Genomic DNA, 20,001 nt, shown 5'->3' with positions numbered 1-20,001 from the left:
CTCATTTGTGTCTGGAAGTAGCTAGCCAAAGTTAGCTAGTTAGCTTGACTGCCGTTGTAAAGTCAGAACGCTCAAATCAACCCTACTGCCCAGCCAGAGCGTCCAGTGTGGACTCTGAACGCTCCAAATTTACAAACTGACAATCTGATAACGCTCTGAATTTATGAACGCCCAGAGTACACTCTGGCACTCCAGATTTGAATTGAAGAAGAACACTCAGTCGTAAAATGTCTAGCTAGTAATTTGTTATGCTAACAAGGTAGCAAGAGGTTGCATTGCTACAGCATCAACTTTCGATAGACAGGCAGGCGAAGTACTATTACGCTCAACTTAAAGGATACCGTTCGTTTACAGTGTACTAAAATGAACACATACTACATACTTAATGAGTATATACTATGTTAGTATGTGTATTCGAACACCGCTTATGTGTTTGATACTATTCTACTTATTCCGCTCCAGCCATTACAACGAGCCTGTCCTCCCCAATTAAGGTTCCACCAACCTGTGATTGCATGGTGCATTTGCAAATGTCAGACTCCACTCTGTGAGGCACATCGATCTGCAGGTTGAACATGGTGAGATTGTAGACTCCTAAATTGATTGTGCAGGTTGTTTAGGTGATTTTACTGCTAACTAACTACTTCACATGCTGATATTGTCTTTGGTATTATTGTGTGTAGCTACGTTTGCTAGCTAGCTACCTAGCTAGCCAGCCAGCCAGCCCATAGAGTGCATTGCATTGTGGATTTTGTAGTCGACTTGAACTGCTACAGATTTCCACAACAATTTTCACATGTTGCTACCAATCTTAATATAACAACAAAATTAAACATTTGTTCACAAAAAATATTCTTCTCACGTTTGTTCTTACATATTAATGTAAATTATAGGAATGAGTGGTTTTGGGTGGATTTTTCTTTTTAAGAGTGTTTGTATTGAGAGTTTGTCTATCATCATACTTCTAAGGTCTAAGTTAAAGGCAGTGAGTTTTGTGTATGTAAGACGTATTAGTGGTAGTCGCGGCTCTAAAGTGTGACCATATTGGTCGCATATTCTCCTAAATATTTTGCTGTGAGACTTGGAATTGGAACTTTGGGAAAAGAAATCTACCAAATAATTGTGGTAACACTTTATTTTACGGGTCTGTAATAAACCATTTTTAAGGCATTTATAAATTGTGTGTTCACCATTTATGAATCATTACTCCCACATGTATAAACCATTTATTAATCATTAAATTATTTTTGCCATTGCTATTCTAAATGGAGCGCTATTTATACTTTATGAATACTTTGAGTGTTTTGAGTGACCAGTGTAATTTCTCACATAAAGATGGGCATGCCATTGGTAGACATTTCTGCAGTTCCTGGTTAAAGAATAAGCACACAACACTGGATGTTTTCAGGAAATACATACGTGTGAATAACTACCTGACTAACATTTACAAATGTGGGAGTAATGATTTAATTAATGGTAAGAAAGTGGTTTAATGCCTTTATAAATGGTTTATTATGGACCCTTAAAATAGTGTTACTGTAATTGTTTGGCCTTCGCTTTACCGCTGTTTGAGTGCCATAAAGAAAAAGGGGGTGCAGGTTCTTGAGTGAGGTGGTTCCATTACTGCAGAGAAAACGGCTTGTTTCTAGCCCAAACCGTTCAAAAATGGTGTCCCGTAATACAGGCGCTAGGTATTTTATTTTACTTCTATTGCGCATTGGAGCTGTTTGCATCTCCATTGGTGGGCCTCATTCATAAACCATGTTGTGAGCCTTTCTAAAACTACTCGCAGGCCTTTAACACCTTCTTCCGTCATGTTACCTCATTAGGCTAGCTAGCAACCTGGTAAATTGACCAGTATATCCAAACATTTGGGGGCACAGAAATAATGGAAAAGGGATAGCTTCTTCAGGAGATCAATGATCACACACAAACTTGACATTATTAAATTGACAATGTACAATTTTCAGTGTAGTACATCTCAATAGGAAACAGTGCTTTTTACACAATGTAGAAACCTAATATTCCACAAATTACTTCGTAATTTCAAGAACAGGTATTTGTATCAACATTTTATTTTTTTTATTTTCTTTTAGCAAGGAGTCACCATTGAGACCAGTGTCCCTTTTTTTCAAAAGAGTCCTGCATGTACAATTTTATAACAAAAAAATGGAATACAATGTAAAATCCAGCACGACACACATTGCACAGACAAACAAATAAATCAAATAAAATTGTATTGGTCACATACACATATTTAGCAGATGTTATTGCGGGTGTTGCGAAATGCTTGTAAAATATAAAGTTAATTCCGGCTGTATGTAATAACACCAAAAACATTCTGGGCTAATGATTTAAGAAATAGCACACACAAAAAAACACTGCAGCGTTGCTTAGGAGCTAGAAGCAGAGCTGCCATATCTGTCGGCACAATCTTTTCCTACAAAACACAATCGACTTAAACACATACTCTTTATTAAAATTCTTCTGTCCAACTTCTAACCTGTCTCAGGGACACTAAGGCCTCTGAGTACTGTTTGAACTGGTTTGATAACTTGTAATCATGGACTCTTAATAATAAACCCTTTATAATAAACAAATGCCTTTACAGTGGTACGTATTAGTTTCTAGGGCACAACATGTGCTTCAAAAGTAGCTAGAATTAATATAGGCTGTATCTCAATCAGTTAAAAAAATGTATTTTCTGGTGCTCATAACTTCTTAAAATTGGGCGCACCAGTGTTACCAACATTTTTTTTATTTTATTTTTTTAGATCCCTGGTAGTAGTAGTACAGTGGTAGTATGTGTAGTAACAGAAATAGTAGTAGTAGTAGTAGTAGTAGTAGTAGTAGTAGTAGTAGTAGTAGTAGTAGTAGTAGTAGTATATTGGTTTAGCAGCAGAATCATAGAAACGTCATCCATTGCTAATTTTATTGGTGGACTTTAAAGATGAGTTCTTGATAAGACAGGCCAGTCCTAGAAAGTCTTTAGGAGTTTTATGATGGATAACTGAGTTGGGACACAGGGTTGAAATAAATCATCTGAATGTGATGTTGAGTTAGAAGAAATTGTGGGTAGCAAGGAATAACAGTGCATTTCTGTTCATTCACCAAACTTTATGGTTTTTGGAAGAAACTGTACCCCTGTGTTTGAAAGGAAGGTGTGTGTGTGTCTGTTTCCATTGTTGTCAAAAGTAATCAATCACGATGACGTACTGAGATTTATTGAATGATGAAGCCAGTCCACTTGCATTGAGATTACGCTGAGAGCATAGTCGTGAGCAGCAGTTGTGTGTTGACTTGTGAATGTAGCATCTAAGGTCAAGCATTTTAACAGGAGCGAGTGGCGTGAGGAATGGAGGCATATGTCCGTCCCAGCCTGACAGACGCCACAGTGTTTGGAGTGCAGCGAGCCAAGCCGGCACAGCCCACATAGCGCCATGTAAAGGGAGATGCCAGTTGCTTGTCTGGATATCTTGTCTGAAGCACATTTGGGCACAGAAAGTTTGGATGTCTTACAGCCCTTGTGTGAGGGCCTGATATACCCCGGCTCTGGCTGCCATAAACAACTGATTTGTGTTAACAATGGCATTGTTGGTACTACAAATACTGCCTTCAAACCAAGGCTTCATATACTGCTTTGTCTGTTTTAGTTCATATTAGATTAGCTTTTTTTAAACTATAACCTAGGCAATATGTAATGTTATAGTATTGTCTGCCCATAAACTAAGACCTTGTGCAATTGACAGTATGGGGTTTGAAATGAGGATGATAAACTAGAGAGAGGATGAGTCAGACAGTGGAATAGATTACTATCACTCTGTAAAATAGTAGAGAAGTAGCAATGTCCAATCCATGTCAGTATATACTTTATATATACTTTGTCATTAGCTGCTCCATAAACACAATAGGAAAACAACTCTGCAAACAGACAGGTGTCGCAGCCAGTATTCGGGTTGTTCCACCAATTCGATGCCTTTTGAGAAGTGTAACTTGGACATATAGAACTTATAATTTCAACTAATTTTAACATTCTGTCATAGAGTTCAACTTCATTAAAAAACAAATTTTCCCATCTCGACGTTAAATTGCTATAGTAATTGCTGCCAAATAAAGTAATAGAGTTGACCTTAACAGGGTTGACATTTTCATCTTAAATCAGCCATAAGACCCCTTGTAACGGGGAATGGAAGCTTGTTGTGTGCAACGGGGAGGGGGCATAAGCCAACCCCCCTTTTATGCTGCTGCTACTCTCTGTTATTATCTATGCATAGTCACTAACTCTACCTACATGTACACTACCATTAAAAAGTTTGGGGTCACTTAGAAATCTCCTTGTTTTTGAAAGAAAAGCACATTTCTGTCCATTTAAAATAACATCCGATTGATCAGAAATACAGCGTAGACATTGTTAATGTTGTAAATGACTATTGTAACTGGAAACGGCAGATTTTCTTATTCCATAAAAAAATATATATCTACATAGGCGTACAGAGCCCCATTATCAGCAACCATCACTCATGTGTTCCAATGGCACGTTGTGTTAGCTAACAAAGACCTTCCTTCTGAAACTCGTCAGTCTACTCTTGTTCTGAGAAATTAAGGCTATTCCATGCGAGAAATTGCCAAGAAACTTCCTTAAATTGTAAAAAAAAAAAGAATCTACAATTTCTACTTAAAATATCAAAGGGATGCACACACAAGGCACTCATTTCGTGGAACAACCCATTAACAGTACTGTAACACTGTCAAACCTTGGCAAGGGTTCTATTCTCACAGATAATCAAGTGGAAGAGACATGCTTTGATTTGTCAACAAAATCATTGGCACACTTTCTATACTCCGTTCGTACAACTGACTGTTTTAAAGTAACAATTTACATGATGACCTAGGCTTGTCCATACATGCACTAACAGGGTTGATTCTAGTTCATTGCTGTGCAGTTTGCCTGCTACTCAATTGGTTGCGTTTAGAGTAGAAGCGCGTGATGACCCACCAACCACAATTTTGGGTCAGCTGGGTCATTCCATACGAGATTGGCCCAAAGATATTGATGATGTATCAGAACCAACACTGGAAATGTGATGTACTTGTAAAGTATTCTTCTTTCAAACAGTATGTCCAAAATGAACAAAAGCAAAAAGGGTACTTTTGAGAGATTTACACTGTGTACAGTCGTGGCCAAAAGTTTTGAGAATGACACAAATATGAATTTTTTACAAAGTCTGCTGCCTCAGTTTGTATGATGGCAATTTGCATATACTCCAGAATGTTATGAAGAGTGATCAGATGAATTGTAATTAATTGCAAAGTCCCTCTTTACCATGCAAATTAACGGAATCCCAAAAATATATTTCCACTGCATTTCAGCCCTGCCACAAAAGGACCAGCTGACATCATGTCAGTGATTCTCTCATTAACACAGGTGTGAGTGTTGATGAGGACAAGGCTGGAGATCACTCTGTCATGCTGATTGAGTTCGAATAACAGACTGGAAGCTTGAAAAGGAGGGTGGTGCTTGGAATCATTGTTCTTTCTCTGTCAATCATGGTTACCTGCAAGGAAATGCGTGCCGTCATTGCTTTGCACAAAAAAGGCTTCACAGGCAAGGATATTGCTGCCAGTAAGATTGCACCTAAATCAACCATTTATCGGATCATCAAGAACTTCAAGGAGAGCGGTTCAATTGTTGTGAAGAAGGCTTCAGGGCGCCCAAAAAAGTCCAGCAAGCGACAGGACCGTCTCCTAAAGTTGATTCAGCTGCGGGATTGGGGCACCACCAGTACAGAGCTTGCTCAGGAATGGCAGCAGGCAGGTGTGAGTGCATCTGCACGCACAGTGAGGCGAAGACTTTTGGAGGATGGCCTGTTGTCAAGAAGGGCAGCAAAGAAGCCACTTCTCTCCAGGAAAAACATCAGGGACAGACTGCCAGAGGTACAGGGATTGGACTGCTGAGGACTGGGGTAAAGTCATTTTCTCTGAATCCCATTTCCGATTGTTTGGGGCATCCGGAAAAAAAGCTTGTCCAGAGAAGACAAGGTGAGCGCTACCATCAGTCCTGTGTCATGCCAACAGTAAAGCATCCATTCATGTGTGGGGTTGCTTCTCAGCCAAGGGAGTGGGCTCACTCACAATTTTGCCTAAGAACACAGCCATGAATAAAGAATGGTACCAACACGTCCTCCGAGAGCAACTTCTCCCAACCATCCAGGAACAGTTTGGTGACGAACAATGCCTTTTCCAGCATGATGGAGCACCTTGCCATAAGGCAAAAGTGATAACTAAGTTGCTCGGGGAACAAAACAACGATATTTTGGGTCCATGGCCAGGAAACTCCCCAGACCTTAATCCCATTTTGAGAACTTGTGGTCAATCCTCAAGAGGCGGGTGGACAAACAAAAACCCAGAAATTCTGACAAACTCCAAGCATTGATTATGCAAGAATGGGCTGCCATCAGTCAGGATGTGGCCCAGAAGTTAATTGACATCATGCCAGGGCAGATTGCAGAGGTCTTGAAAATGAAGGGTCAACACTGCAAATATTGACTCTTTGCATCAACTTCATGTAATTGTCAATAAAAGCCTTTGACACTTATGAAATGCTTGTAATTATACTTCAGTATTCCATAGTAATAACATCTGACAAAAATATCTAAAGACACTGAAGCAGCAAACTTTGTGGAAATTAATATTTGTGTCATTCTCAAAACTTTTGGCCACGACTGTATTTGTATTTTTAATTATACATAAATGTATGTACAGAAATGGTGTTCTTAATCTTAACACTAATCATATTTCAAAGCACATGGTAAGTTTCAAATGACACCAAAACGATATTTTTAAAGCATCTACAGACTCATTGTTGTAGTGTCTGAAAGCAGGCCAAAGTGTCACATCTCCCAACTTTAATTAGTTATTTCTCAATAATTATTTTGGATACAGATTTCTAAGTTATGCCAAACCTTCCCCCAAATGGTCTTTCTATGGATTTAATTTCAGGAAGATCCAAAACATCAATTATCTTTGGGCCAATCTTGTGTGGAATTGCCCAGCTCTTACATTGTAGGTCAGCCTTCCTCGGCCTCCCTCCATGGTCACCCCCTGAAGCATATTACTCTGTAATCACCCCTGTTCGCTGTCAGTCCTCTCTGATCTTTTTTGACTTGGCTTACAGTTGTATACTGGTATGGTATAGCCCAGCAGTTAATTTGATATCAGGTCTTGTAATCTAACTTCAATGCAAGGTCACATGCAAGACTGTATAAATACAGCCACTGGCCAAAGAAGCCCGTATGGCATTTATGTTTTATGCCGTTGCATTCAACAACACTTATGCAGCTAGGGATGGGCTGATGGGGGAATATCATTTATACAAATAGGTTGCACAGATTGACGTCATAGTTCGAATTTGAGGCCATCTGGGGACACCCAGATGTGGCACTGAGCCAGCATTTGCTGCAGAGGAGAGGAACTGACTGGGCTGTGTGCTGGTTTCCACTAGATAACACATCCACAAAGTCAGATTCCACAGCCAAAAAGTCAAAATTGGCACAAAAAAAAAGAAAAAAGCTTTTTGCTCTTTAAGGTTAGGGTTAGGCATTAGGGTTAAAGGGGAAGGGTGGGAAGGGGGATACCTAGTCAGAATGTTTTCAGCCGAAATGTGTCTTCCGCATTTAACCCAACCCCTCTGAATCAGAGAGGTGCGGGGGGGATGCCTTAATTGACATGCAGGTTCGCCGTGTGGTTACGGTTAGGTTTAAAACCTGATTATGACTTTGGCTGTGCCAGCTTGTGACTGCTTCCAGAACAAGATTCATGACGAAAAATGCTAACCTGCTTATTTTACCCCCCCCCCCCAACCCCCCCACTTTAAAATGTACGTCATTAAAGTTTTTATGTAAATTAATTTGGAGAGCTTTTGAAATGCAGCTCACAACCTAGGGGAATTTGCAACATTTGCGTCATCCTTTTCCTAGAGGAGAACAAAACACCCCCAACAATTGTTTTATTCTAGGAGTTTGTCTAAATTATCCTCTTCTTGCAGAGACGAGGGGCGATCTCCTATGACAGTGAGGATCAAACGGCTCTGTACATTCGGATGCTCGGTACGTATGGCATGATATTCACTGGATTTTTTTGTATCACTCCATGAATATTTTAACATATCGTATGACCTTCACCTACCTTTTCACCATCCATGAGGATATTGATTATTTAAGTAATGGTTTGATGTGTGTTTGTTATTCAGTAGATACAGTGCCTTGCAAAAGTATTCATCCCCCTTGGCGTTTTTCCTATTTTGTTGCATTACAACCTGTAATTTAAATAGATTTTTATTTGGATTTCATGTAATGGACATACACAAAATAATGCAAATTGGTGAAGTGAAATGAAAAAAAATACTTGTTTAAAAAAATTTTTTTTAAGGAAAAGTGGTGCGGCGTGCATATGTATTCACCCCTTTGCTATGAAGCCCCTAAATAAGATCTGGTGCAACCAATTACCTTCAGAAGTCACATAATTAGTTAGATTGCATACAGGTGGACTTTATTTAAGTGTCACATGATCTGTCACATGATCTCAGTGTATACATACACCTGTTCTGAAAGGCCCCATAGTCTGCAACACGACTAAGCAAGGGGTGCCACCAAGCAAGCGGCACCATGAAGACCGAGGAGCTCTCCAAACAGGTCAGGAACAAAGTTGTGGAGAAGTACGGATCAGGGTTGGGTTATAAAACAATATCCAAAACTTTGAACATCCCATGGAGCACAATTTAAATCCATTATTAAAACATGGAAAGAATATGGCACCACAACAAACCAGCCAAGAGAGGGCCGCCCACCAAAACTCACAGACCAAGCAAGGAGGGCATTAACCAGAGAGGCAACAAAGAGACCAAAGATAACCCTGAAGGAGCTACAAAGCTCCACAGCAGAGATTGGAGTATCTGTCCATAGGACCACTTTAAGCCGTACACTCCATAGAGCTGGGCTTTACGGAAGAGTGGCCAGAAAAAATCCATTGCTTAAAGAAAAAAATAAGCAAATGTGGGAGACTCCCCAAAGCATGTGGGATACTCCCCAAACATATGGAAGAAGGTACTCTGGCTAGATGGAGACTAAAATTGAGCTTTTTGGCCATCAAGGAAAATACTATGTCTGGCGCAAACCCAACATCTCTCATCACCTTAGAACACCATCCACCATGTTTTTCATCGGCAGGGACTGGGAAACTGGTCAGAATTGAAGGAATGATAGATGGCGCTAAATACAGGGAAATTCTTGAGGGAAACCTGTTTGTCTTCCAGAGATTTGAGACTGGGACTGAGGTTCACCTTCCAGCAGGACAATGACCCTAAGCATACTACTAAAGCAACACTCAAGTGGTTTAAGGGGAAACATTTAAATGTCTTGGAAAGCCCAGAACTCAATCCAATTGAGAATCTGTGATATGACTTAAAGATTGCTGTACATCAGCGGAACCCATCCAACTTGAAGGAGCTGGAGCAGTTTTGCCTTGAAGAATGGGCAAAATATCCCAGTGGCTAGATGTGCCAAGCTTATAGAGACATACCCCAAGAGACTTGCAGCTGTAATTGCTGCAACAGGTGGCTCTACAATGTATTGACTTTGGGCGGTGAATATTTATGCACGCTTTTTTTCATGTTTTGTTTGTCTTATTTCTTGTTTGTTTCACAATAAAAAAATATTTTGCACCTTCAAAGTGGTAGGCATATTGTGTAAATCAAATGATACATATCTGTGGGTATTCTTACCTAGCTATACTGACTGAGAAAGTGTATGTGTTTTTGTTTTAAGATCCTTTATTCACTCTCTTATGAATACAGGATCTTAAACACTTACTCTTTCTTAGTCCGTATGGATAACAGTACTTAAATATATTTTATATCACCGGTGAGGAATGTAAGATATAAGATGTCTCCTAACTAGATAACATATTGTATTACCCATTAACTACGTAACTCTTATCTCGTAAAACTGCAGTCTGTTTTGATCTAGTCTGAATAGAGAGGCCTGCCTCTTCTCCAGCTCTACACTGACACCAGTGTGAATACTAATAGTCACTTTGGCACTGTGTCACAGCCAGGCTTCCTGTTTAGCTTTGTCTGTGTCGCCTCAGCCTTTTGCTTTCCAAATGGCACCCTATACCCTATAAAGTGCACAACTTTTGATCAGATGCCTTAGGGGCCCTGGTCAAAAGTATTGCACTGCATAGGGTGCCATTTGGGACACAGCCTCAGTCTTAACAGGCCCAATGATTTACTAAATGAAACCCCTCATTATTGCAAGTACCTTGAGGACGATGTTTTCCCATTCCTTCTAGGAGATGTGAGAGTCAGAAGCCAGGTGGGGTTTGAACCAGAGCGAAGAGGGTCTCATCCCTACTTGTATGTCGATTTCCGAACTTTGCACTGTAAGTAAGAACCAAAAACTCCCATTTCAATGTGCCACCACCCCTTGAAATATCTTCTATCAATAAAGAAGCTGAACCTTTTTGCAATCCATGATTTGTTGCTCTTATGATCGAAGTAACCCTTTGTCTGATACATAGACGTATGAACTAAATGGCAGATACTGTATGAAGTAAACACTAAACATCACTAATGTAAATGTAGGTAGTGCATCTAATGGATATGGAACTTGAGTGCTATTCTTGCTACTTTTAAACTGTCATCTGCTTGAATTAATGAAATGAAAGCATTTATGATATTTGTCACTTGTCAAATTGAATGGTCTGAAAAGGTGTATAAAAGACCATTGTTCAAAGTGTCTCTAACAAATTGATAAATGGAAGCCATCCAGCTGGCTGTCCTATTGATGTGATCTTATTTATTGTGTTTGCTGACTGTGCAACATTTTCCAGCAATCGATATTGCATTTTAGAATTGTTGGGGACCATCGCCTGTTACACATTAGACATTCATTTGTTCTGGCTCTGTCTGTAGGTGCCTTGATCTTTCGAATAATTTTCTAGAATGCTAGTTTGCTGCAAAAGGCTTTTTGAGGCTTGCTAGTCTGCCATGGTTGGTGAGTGTGCGTTGACAATGCAGGACTGAGATTGGTGGGCTGCCAGCTGGCTGGAGAATGGACTGCTGTGTCAGCAGCATGTCTGCACACTCACACCCCTTTGCACTAGTCACAGTGGTGGGGGTGGCCACGGTATGGCAGGCTCAAATCCTCTGTTTGTCCTCTGTCCGTGCAGATACTCACTGTTTGAATTGGCTTGGTAGTCTTCCTTCGTCTTTTCAAAAAGTTTCACAGTAAACATAGGTTATTCACACTCTGTGAAATGCATCTGTTGTATATTGCTGTTAGTACAACAAACCAACTAACAGTATCAGCCCGATTTGTTATTGACTTATTGTATTGGTGTGTATTTTACGTTGTCCTGAATGATATGCAGTGCTATGGTTTTAATACAGAGAGTGTACATTCCTTTGTTTTACAAGCAGATGAAGAGTATGGAATTCTGTGACAGAATTTTGTTTGAAAACTTTTCAGTGTTCTAGACCTCAAAAAGCCAACAGACAAATCCTGGTGTTTGTTTTAACAACATGTGACCTAGCTAGCTAACTGCAACTTGAAAGTAGACTTTATGGAAAAGAAAGAAAATATAGACATCTTCTTGGAAGATAATGCAACAAAGCATGATGTTACTCTTACTTGAAATGGATTCAGTTGTTAGCTATATAAACTTGGCTTAGCTTTAAAAGAAAGTCAGTGCATTTCAACCATAGCTAATGTAAATGGTTCTGTACTTATGTTTCCATAGCCCGACCTGAGGCTGCGCGGCCTGTGTCTGCCAGGAATGTCCGAAGGCTGCTGAGCTTTCAGCGGTACCTCCACTCGTCACGGTTCTTTCACGGCATCCCAGCCTCCAACCCTCTAGGCTACATCCTTGACGATGACTTCACAGGTCAAGCCAAGGTCAGTGCCGCTGCCAATCTATCTAGCAACAGTACATATTTTCTGTAGATGTTAGTGTTGTAGTATCACTGAGCAGGCCTAACTGTATAATATTTCATATGTTTCAGTTAATGCTGCAGAAGGTTGGAAACTGGAACTTTGATATTTTCCTGTTTGACAGACTTACGAACGGTATGGTGTTTTCCTAGGTGATTGTTGCCCTCTGCTGTTTAAGAATTGCAGATGCAATACATGCTGGCTTTATGGCTCACCTTGACTCATATTGCTCTCCATTTCTATATGGAGAATGTTCAGTCATGAAACATAATAGTTTGTATAAATTTGGAGAATGAAATGTAATTTTGTCGTGGATGGTGTTTTGCTAGTCAGACTAATTATATGTGGTTGGAGTTCAACTTTAGATTAAAGAATAAGACTGTGTCCCTTGTCTTATTACAAACTGTAATGTTATTATGCATTTGTTAATTCATTGTTTTTGTTCTGCTTTCTGACAGGGAACAGCCTCGTCAACCTGACCTTTCACTTATTCAACACGTATGGGTTAATTGAGCTCTTCCAGTTGGACATGGTTAAACTTAGGAGATTTTTAGGTATGGAAATAAATACATTTTGAAATGATTAAATACACCATATTGCATTGGGACATGGATTTATTTAAACCCAATATTGTCTACTTGAATGAAGTGGTGATGCATAGTTGAAACCATCTGCAAATTAACTGAATAACCAATGTGTTTGTGTTGTTATTAGTCATGATTCAAGAGGACTACCGCTGCCAGAACCCCTACCACAATGCAGTCCACGCTGCAGATGTGACTCAGGCCATGTATTGCTACTTGCAGGAGCCCAAGGTGAGAACAAATGACATGGTTTACCACTAACAAACTGCTCATCTACACCTGAATTATATGCTCTGTAAGAATAAGGTCATACAGGGTTTCGAGTATCGATATACTTTATGTGTTTTTTGTGTTTGTTTTAATTTGTAGAAGGATGTGTAGATTCTGGTAAGACATTTGAGCTTGTATCCTTCAGTAAAATAATAACTTTACAAGTACACCTGGAGAGGTTTGTTCCAACTGTGACTCTTCGTGAGGAGTCTGATGAGGAGGGTTCTGTGTGTTTGCAGCTTGCTGAGACGCTGACCTCCTGTGATCTCCTGCTGGGTCTGCTTGCTGCTGCCACCCATGATCTGGACCATCCAGGTGTCAACCAGCCTTTCCTCATCAAAACAGACCATTACCTAGCAGCACTGTACAAGGTAAGGCCCTGTACTGGAAATAACGCATGGGCTCAATGCTGATGCTTGTGGTGATTTAAACAATTTCCCAAACTGGGATCAGTAAAGTACTACTCTACTCTCTCTCTCTACTCGTCATTATTTGAGTCTCTGATGGATAAAATGCTGATGTAGTTTTCCATCAAATGTTGAATGACTTTGAAATACATGTTAATAGCTGGCATCAGACATCAACTAGCCCATGTATAATATATTGACCTCTGTAATGAGTAATACAAGTATTTTTTGGGTTGTGTTTGCCATTTTGTAGAATAGCTCAGTTTTGGAGAATCACCACTGGAAGTCTGCGGTGGGCCTGCTCCGCGAATCAGACCTGCTGTCCCACCTCCCCACTGAAGACAGGTCAGTTCACAGACAGGGCACCTGCTATATTAAATTCAAACTTTATTTGTCCCCTTAGGGGGAGAGAGACACACGTTTTTGTTTTGTTACTAGATACAGAGAATGAGAGGCCATCCTCTGAATTTAGTTTCCTCAAATCTGGTGTTTTGATGTGTGCTGTGAAAAAAGTTTGATTGGATTAGGATCGCTATGTAATGTGCTTGATTTGGTTATATGAGATGCATGTGATTACTGCCAGTGATCAGATCTAGTCTATTTAACCACATCTACATCCACTAAGACATTTAGTTTATGTACACTACTGGTCAAAGTTTTAGAACACCTACTCATTCAAGGTTTTAATTATTATTATAATTTTTTTTACTATTTTCTACTTTGTAGAATAATAGTGAAGACATCAAAATTATGAAATAACCCGTATGGAATCATGTAGTAACCAGAAAGTGTTAAACAAATCAAAATGTATTTATATTTGAGATTCTTCAAATAGCCACCCTTTGCCTTGATGACAGCTTTGCACACTCTTGGCATTCTCTCAACCAGCTTCACCTGGAATGCTTTTCCTTCACTCTGCGGTTTGACTCATCTCTATTTGGTTGAGGTCGGGGCATTTTGAAGGCCAGGTCATCTGATGCAGCACTCCATCTTTAAAAAAATATATATATTTCACCTTTATTTAGTTCTCATTTACAACTGTGACCTGGCCAAGATAGAGCAAAGCAGTGCGACACAAACAACACAGAGTTACACATGGGATAAACAAACGTACAGTCCATAACACATCACGCTCCTTGGTCAAATAGCCCTTACACAGCCTGGTGGTGTGTTGTGTCATTGTCCAGTTGAAAAACAAAAGATAGTCCCACTAAGCCCAAACCAGATGGGATATCGCTGCAGAATGCTGTGGTAGCCATGCTGGTTAAGTGTGCCTTGAATTCTAAATCAATCACAGACAGTGTCACCAGCAAAGCACCATCACACCTCCTCCTCTATGCTTCAAAGTGGGAACCACACATGCGGAGATCATCTGTTCTCCGCTACGGAGAACAGATGCGGAGACGCAGTGGTTGGAACCAAAAATCTCCAATTTGGACTCCAAAACTACATCAGCATTTTATCCATCAGAGACTCAAATAATGACGAGTAGAGAGAGAGAGTAGAGTAGTACTTTACTGATCCCAGTTTGGGAAATTGTTTAACTACATGATTCCATATGTGTTATTTCATAGTTTTAATGTCTTCACTATTATTGTACAATGTAGACAATAGTAAAAACAAATAAAGAAAAACCCTTGAATCAGTAGGTGTTCTGAAACTTTTGACCGGTAGTGTAATATTAACTATGGGGTCCCCAGATTTAGCTCATTTAAATGTATCTTCAGACTTGTGTAATCACCCATTGCAACATTGCAGTAAAAAAGGCCTTTTCGTTTGTTTATGAAAATAACTGTTTCATTACTGTATATACTAATAAATATCGATTGGATGTTGTCATTTAGATTGAACATGGAGGAGCGGCTTGGATCCCTGATTCTGGCTACGGACATCAGCAGGCAGAATGACTATCTTTCAGAGTTCAGGACACACTTGGACAAGGGAGAGCTCTGCCTCACTAACGGAGGACATCGACACTTTATCCTTCAGGTGAGAAAGGTGTTTCCCACCTAACAAAAGCAGCATAAATGACTGTACTATCCATCACCCTTTTGAACTGTTGTGATGTGATTTGTGGCATTAAGAGATCATGTGAATCTCTGAAGGACTGAAGTGTTGCAAAATGTGCAGCTTGAAACGGTGAAAGTGAATTGTCCATGTGGATAGGCTGATGGAGAGGAAAGAGACACCGAGACAAACTGAGTTACATGTTGTCCTTTTCCTGAGTCTCCGCTCTGTTTTCCTCATTGACCTTGTAAAGATGGCTCTGAAGTGTGCGGACATCTGCAACCCCTGCCGACCGTGGAAACTCAGCAAACAGTGGAGCGAGAAAGTGACAGAGGAGTTCTTCCACCAAGGTACTGTACCCCGAAACTCTGTACTGGGCTAATCCTCTCTAATCTTAATCCAGGTGTTTATTAAGAGTGCAACCAAGCGTGACAGTGCTGTTGATATACTAAGTATTAACCAATCCTTCTTTTCATCAGGTGACATTGAGCGGAAACATAATCTTGAAGTAACCCCACTCTGTGACAGGCAATCCAACTCGGTTGCCAATATACAGATTGGTAAGGTTACCCCTCTTAATCTAAGTCTGCATATGATTAAGTATATCATTAATTTAGATTTTACTCTGATTTAGTGACCTGTCCAGGGGTGTACTTGTACATCAAGCTGCCTCATGCTACAGTCATAGTAGACCCTCCTGGCCTCTGGCTGATTCTGGCTCGGATAAGGCTACTGACAATGATTTCAAATGTGCTCCTACTTAATATTTATACATTTGCTTGTGGTTGCTTTTTTCTTCTTCTGACCTTAGCAGCATTGTGTGATTTATTGTCAGAACTTGCTCTGAATGAAAGATGTCTTCTCCTGTAGGCTTCATGGCATACGTGGTAGAGCCTCTGTTTGTGGAATGGTCACGCTTCTCTGACACACGGCTGTCCATGACCATGATGAGCCACCTGAGCCTGAACAAGCAAGGCTGGAAGGAGGGGAAGGACAAGCAGGAGGCTAGCTCTAGTAGGGTCTCAGAGGAACAGAGGACTCCTGCCACCAAAGACTCAAACTCCAAAGTATTACCTCAGGGAAGCAAAGGGTCATGACATGCCAAGCATGACTGGCGCCCACGGTGAGGTGAGAAAGAGTGAAACGAATCTCTGCATCCGACAGAAACTACATTACCCAGCACTCCCTGCACCACAGCAACTCAGCCACACGCTCCACATCTAGGTTAACCACTGTTTTTGTTTTTTATGTAATTTAACTTAATTTATTGAATTTGGACCCTTTACTTTAACATAGAGCAATACATATATACCTCATGTTGCTTCTGCTGTATGTATTTTTATTTAATTTTGTACTGTAGTTCTGCTCTGACATCACTAATTTGACACATCACCCTTTTAACAGAGACCTGAAGGGAATGTTTTCAACAAGACCCTTCTGATTTAAAGTGCCACTTGCAAACATTTTGTTCATGTTTTTAAAGTGAGGAAACCTTGTATTCAAAGAGAGAGGTTCATGTTGAATGAATGAGACAAACTTCTGTGTGTTGCTGCATTTCAGACTAATAGTAATACTTCCTCGTACGAGAAATGTGACGAGCCCACTTCACTGCTGCCTCTGAAGACTGTTTACAAGCGTCTTTTGTGCTGCATTTCACAAATTAAACATTGGTTCTGTAAAAAAAGTTCATACTGTATGTGAATAACCACTCACATGAAGTACTTGTCCTGTTGACAACACACTGAACAAACATCTGATTGCAGAACAACACAAATGCCCTAAAAGGACTGTTTTGGTCTGTTCGTTGCTCCTTGCACTGTGAACTATAACAGGTTTTATGACCCAATAGTCAGTCAGCTCAGAGACTACTTGTGTGAAAAAAGTCCATTGGATGTGGTATGAAATCAATGTATTTCTTTACTGATATGGTGTACAGTGTTGGGGATTTAACCGTAGCCTAATAACAATGTTTTGTAATGGGGAAACAGGGCATGCGTGTGGCCTTAACCATAGAAATAGAATCTAGATTCTATTTTTATGGCATTAACATTCTTTCAACACTTGAATAACAACTCTTCCATACTAGTAACGGATGACCTGAGTTGAGGGTATAAACAGCATGACTACTTATTAAAGTTGATATTAGGTGGTCTGCCTCTGGTAGGGTTGTGCCATGATCTACAATGTTATTTTAGAGAGTCGAAGCCCTTTCTAGAATGCAAACAGACAACTTTTAAGACTGGCAACAGATACCTTTAAACTATGCACAAAACTAAGTGACCAAACCAGTTCTTTTTTTTTCTTTTTTTTATGATCGTCTTCTCTCAATGCATTGTCCGACTGTTTGCCTCTGGTGTGAAAAGGAAATGACTTGGCATTTGTAGATTGGAGAGTGATCCAGTCATAACATAAAACATTCCATATTTAAGTTATTTTTGGTATTGTTTTTTGATTCTGTACACAAGACACAATTGTGTCTCTGGTTGGACTTTCAGTATATCGAATGAAAACCGGTGCTTTTCATATTATGGCAAAAATGTGTATTTTCTGGTTACTATTGCAAGACTGTTTGATAAAACTTTTTACCATTTTGATGTAAGTCATTTTTGGGTAGGAACTTGCATGGCAAACTATTTTGTGAAAAGCTTTGCCAAATTGATATTTTGATACATGCCAGTTGCAGTTACATTTTCATTAATAAAAGAACTTGTCACACTTATGCGTTTGCTTTATTTTCCTCTGTCCAGTTTAAAACCCCAGCCGTTCTTCTTTACAGTTCTACAAAGAATGTTCTATTCTCTCTGGGGTTTTGCATAGAGGAGGGATAAATAAGAGTGCAAAGGCATGATTGGGTTTTGATAGTGTTGATATTTTATTTTTAATTAAAGATACTGATAAAGGTTTCCCTTTGATCTGTGGTTTTATTGTATCGACATATCACTTTGTAGAGGTCTGTCATTAATACAGATCTAGTAGGCTAGAGATCCAACCTCAAAAAGGACTTTAGTTTTTCTGACTTTTTCCCATATCTCTAACTCTAACTTCTCCCATATTTAATTTTTATTTTACCTTTATTTAACTAGGCAAGTCAGTTAAGAACAAATTCTTATTTTCAATGATGGCCTAGGAACAGTGAATATATATGAAATGGATGGTTGTAAACAAATATTTTACTACAAAAGTGGTTCAATTGATAGATATACACACACAGCATTAGGATATGTTAAGCATTTTGGGAATATGGACCATTTTGGGAATATAGACCTGTAAGCACACAGATACAATAGGTGTAAATATCAACTATGAATATTTATGATGAACTTTGCTTTCATTCAATGCTGTATGGTCCTCCCTGACAACAAATGCATACAGTTACACGTGTTGATGTTGTGGCTATTGCAATCAGCTCTAAGGCAAGTGGGCTCAGACACTGAAAACTGTAAAACAAATTCAGTCAAAGGTTCCTCTGGATTGTTACATGTTCAGCCCCTAGTCTTGCAAATATGTAAGGAGCTCCCATTAGATTTTTCTCTAAATTCAATATGGCTGCTACAATATTGTTAAATGGTTGTTTAATCACCTGTATATGTACATGTTTTAAATTAGATTTATATAGTTGTGTGTACCTGTACTCAATATTTTTGTGTACTTCAACTATGTTAGGAATCCAAAATGGCCACCATGTACACTCAAAACATCTTTGTCTAGATATATAAAAAGGCAACAGACTGCTTGGCATGGCAAGTCCAAGCATTTCATGTCACACGCTTCTTTGAGGATCAATGAGGCAACTGGGAGGCTCCAATGAAAGGAAAAATAATCCAACCCTGGACACTCTCTCCCTAGCTCTACAATGGCCAGCAACAAAGACTTTCTTCTGAAACTCATCAGTCTATTCTTGTTCTGAGAAACGAAGGCTATTCCATGCGAGAAATTGCCAAGAAACTGAAGATCTCGTACAACGCTGTGTACTACTCCCTTCACAGAACAGCTCAAACTGGCTCTAGAAAGAAGAGTGGGAGGCCCCGGTGCACAACTGAGCAAGAGGACAAGTACATTAGAGTGGCTAGTTTGAGAAACAGACGCCTCACAAGTCCTCAACTGGCAGCTTCATTAAATAGTTTAAATTATTATTTGTTTCTGGCCTTTATGAGCCTGTAATCGAACCCACAAATGCTGATGCTCCAGATAGTCAACTAGTCTAAGAAGACTAGTTTTATTGCTTCTTTAATCAGAACAACAGTTTTCAGCTATGATAACATAATTGCAAAAGGGTTTTCTAATGATCAATTAGCCTTTTAAAATGATAAACTTGGATTAGCTAACACAACGTGTCATTGGAACACAGCAGTGATAGTTGCTGATAATGGGCCTCTGTACGCCTATGTAGATATTCTATGAAAAATCTGCCGTTTCCAGCTACAATAGTCATTTACAACAATAACAATGTCTACACTGTATTTCTGATCAATTTGATGTTATTTTAATGGACAAAAAATGTGCTTTTCTTTCAAAAACAAGGACATTTCTAAGTGACCCCAAACTTTTGAACGGTAGTGTATATGTGTGTGGAGCTGTGCTATGCCCCTCACAACCAACACTTCTTAGTCATAGTCTATGACCTCGCTACACTAACTAACCTCTAAGTAACCTGAGGTCACCCTCACAGGTTCTGTCACTCCACATCTCCTGCTGGGTGTGCTCCAGTCTGTAATCAATGCCAACCACCCACAGTTAATATCGGCC

The 20,001-nt window shown here is 39.6% G+C and overlaps 1 protein-coding gene across 2 annotated transcripts in view; it reads left to right on the top strand.

Moving 5' to 3' along the window:
- The window catches only part of LOC115169799 (high affinity cAMP-specific 3',5'-cyclic phosphodiesterase 7A-like), a 32,998-nt gene extending 15,024 nt beyond the window's left edge, over positions 1-17,974 (top strand). Inside the window, exons 2-13 of one of the 2 annotated variants that reach the window (XM_029725752.1) lie at positions 8,045-8,105; positions 10,351-10,437; positions 11,797-11,951; positions 12,059-12,122; positions 12,446-12,541; positions 12,702-12,802; positions 13,081-13,212; positions 13,502-13,593; positions 15,093-15,237; positions 15,509-15,605; positions 15,735-15,815; positions 16,126-17,974. In XM_029725752.1, coding sequence (XP_029581612.1) covers positions 8,045-8,105; positions 10,351-10,437; positions 11,797-11,951; positions 12,059-12,122; positions 12,446-12,541; positions 12,702-12,802; positions 13,081-13,212; positions 13,502-13,593; positions 15,093-15,237; positions 15,509-15,605; positions 15,735-15,815; positions 16,126-16,352 — 1,338 coding nt within the window. In that variant the 3' untranslated portion in view covers positions 16,353-17,974. Of the gene's footprint in view, positions 1-8,044; positions 8,106-10,347; positions 10,438-11,796; positions 11,952-12,058; positions 12,123-12,445; positions 12,542-12,701; positions 12,803-13,080; positions 13,213-13,501; positions 13,594-15,092; positions 15,238-15,508; positions 15,606-15,734; positions 15,816-16,125 lie in introns of both variants that reach the window. The other variant, XM_029725751.1, reaches the window with a different exon arrangement.
- The last annotated feature ends 2,027 nt before the right edge of the window (positions 17,975-20,001 follow it).

The sequence above is a fragment of the Salmo trutta genome, chromosome 31 (assembly GCF_901001165.1).
Source record: "Salmo trutta chromosome 31, fSalTru1.1, whole genome shotgun sequence".
NCBI lineage: Eukaryota > Metazoa > Chordata > Actinopteri > Salmoniformes > Salmonidae > Salmo > Salmo trutta.
This window is presented reverse-complemented; position numbering and strand designations above follow the sequence as displayed.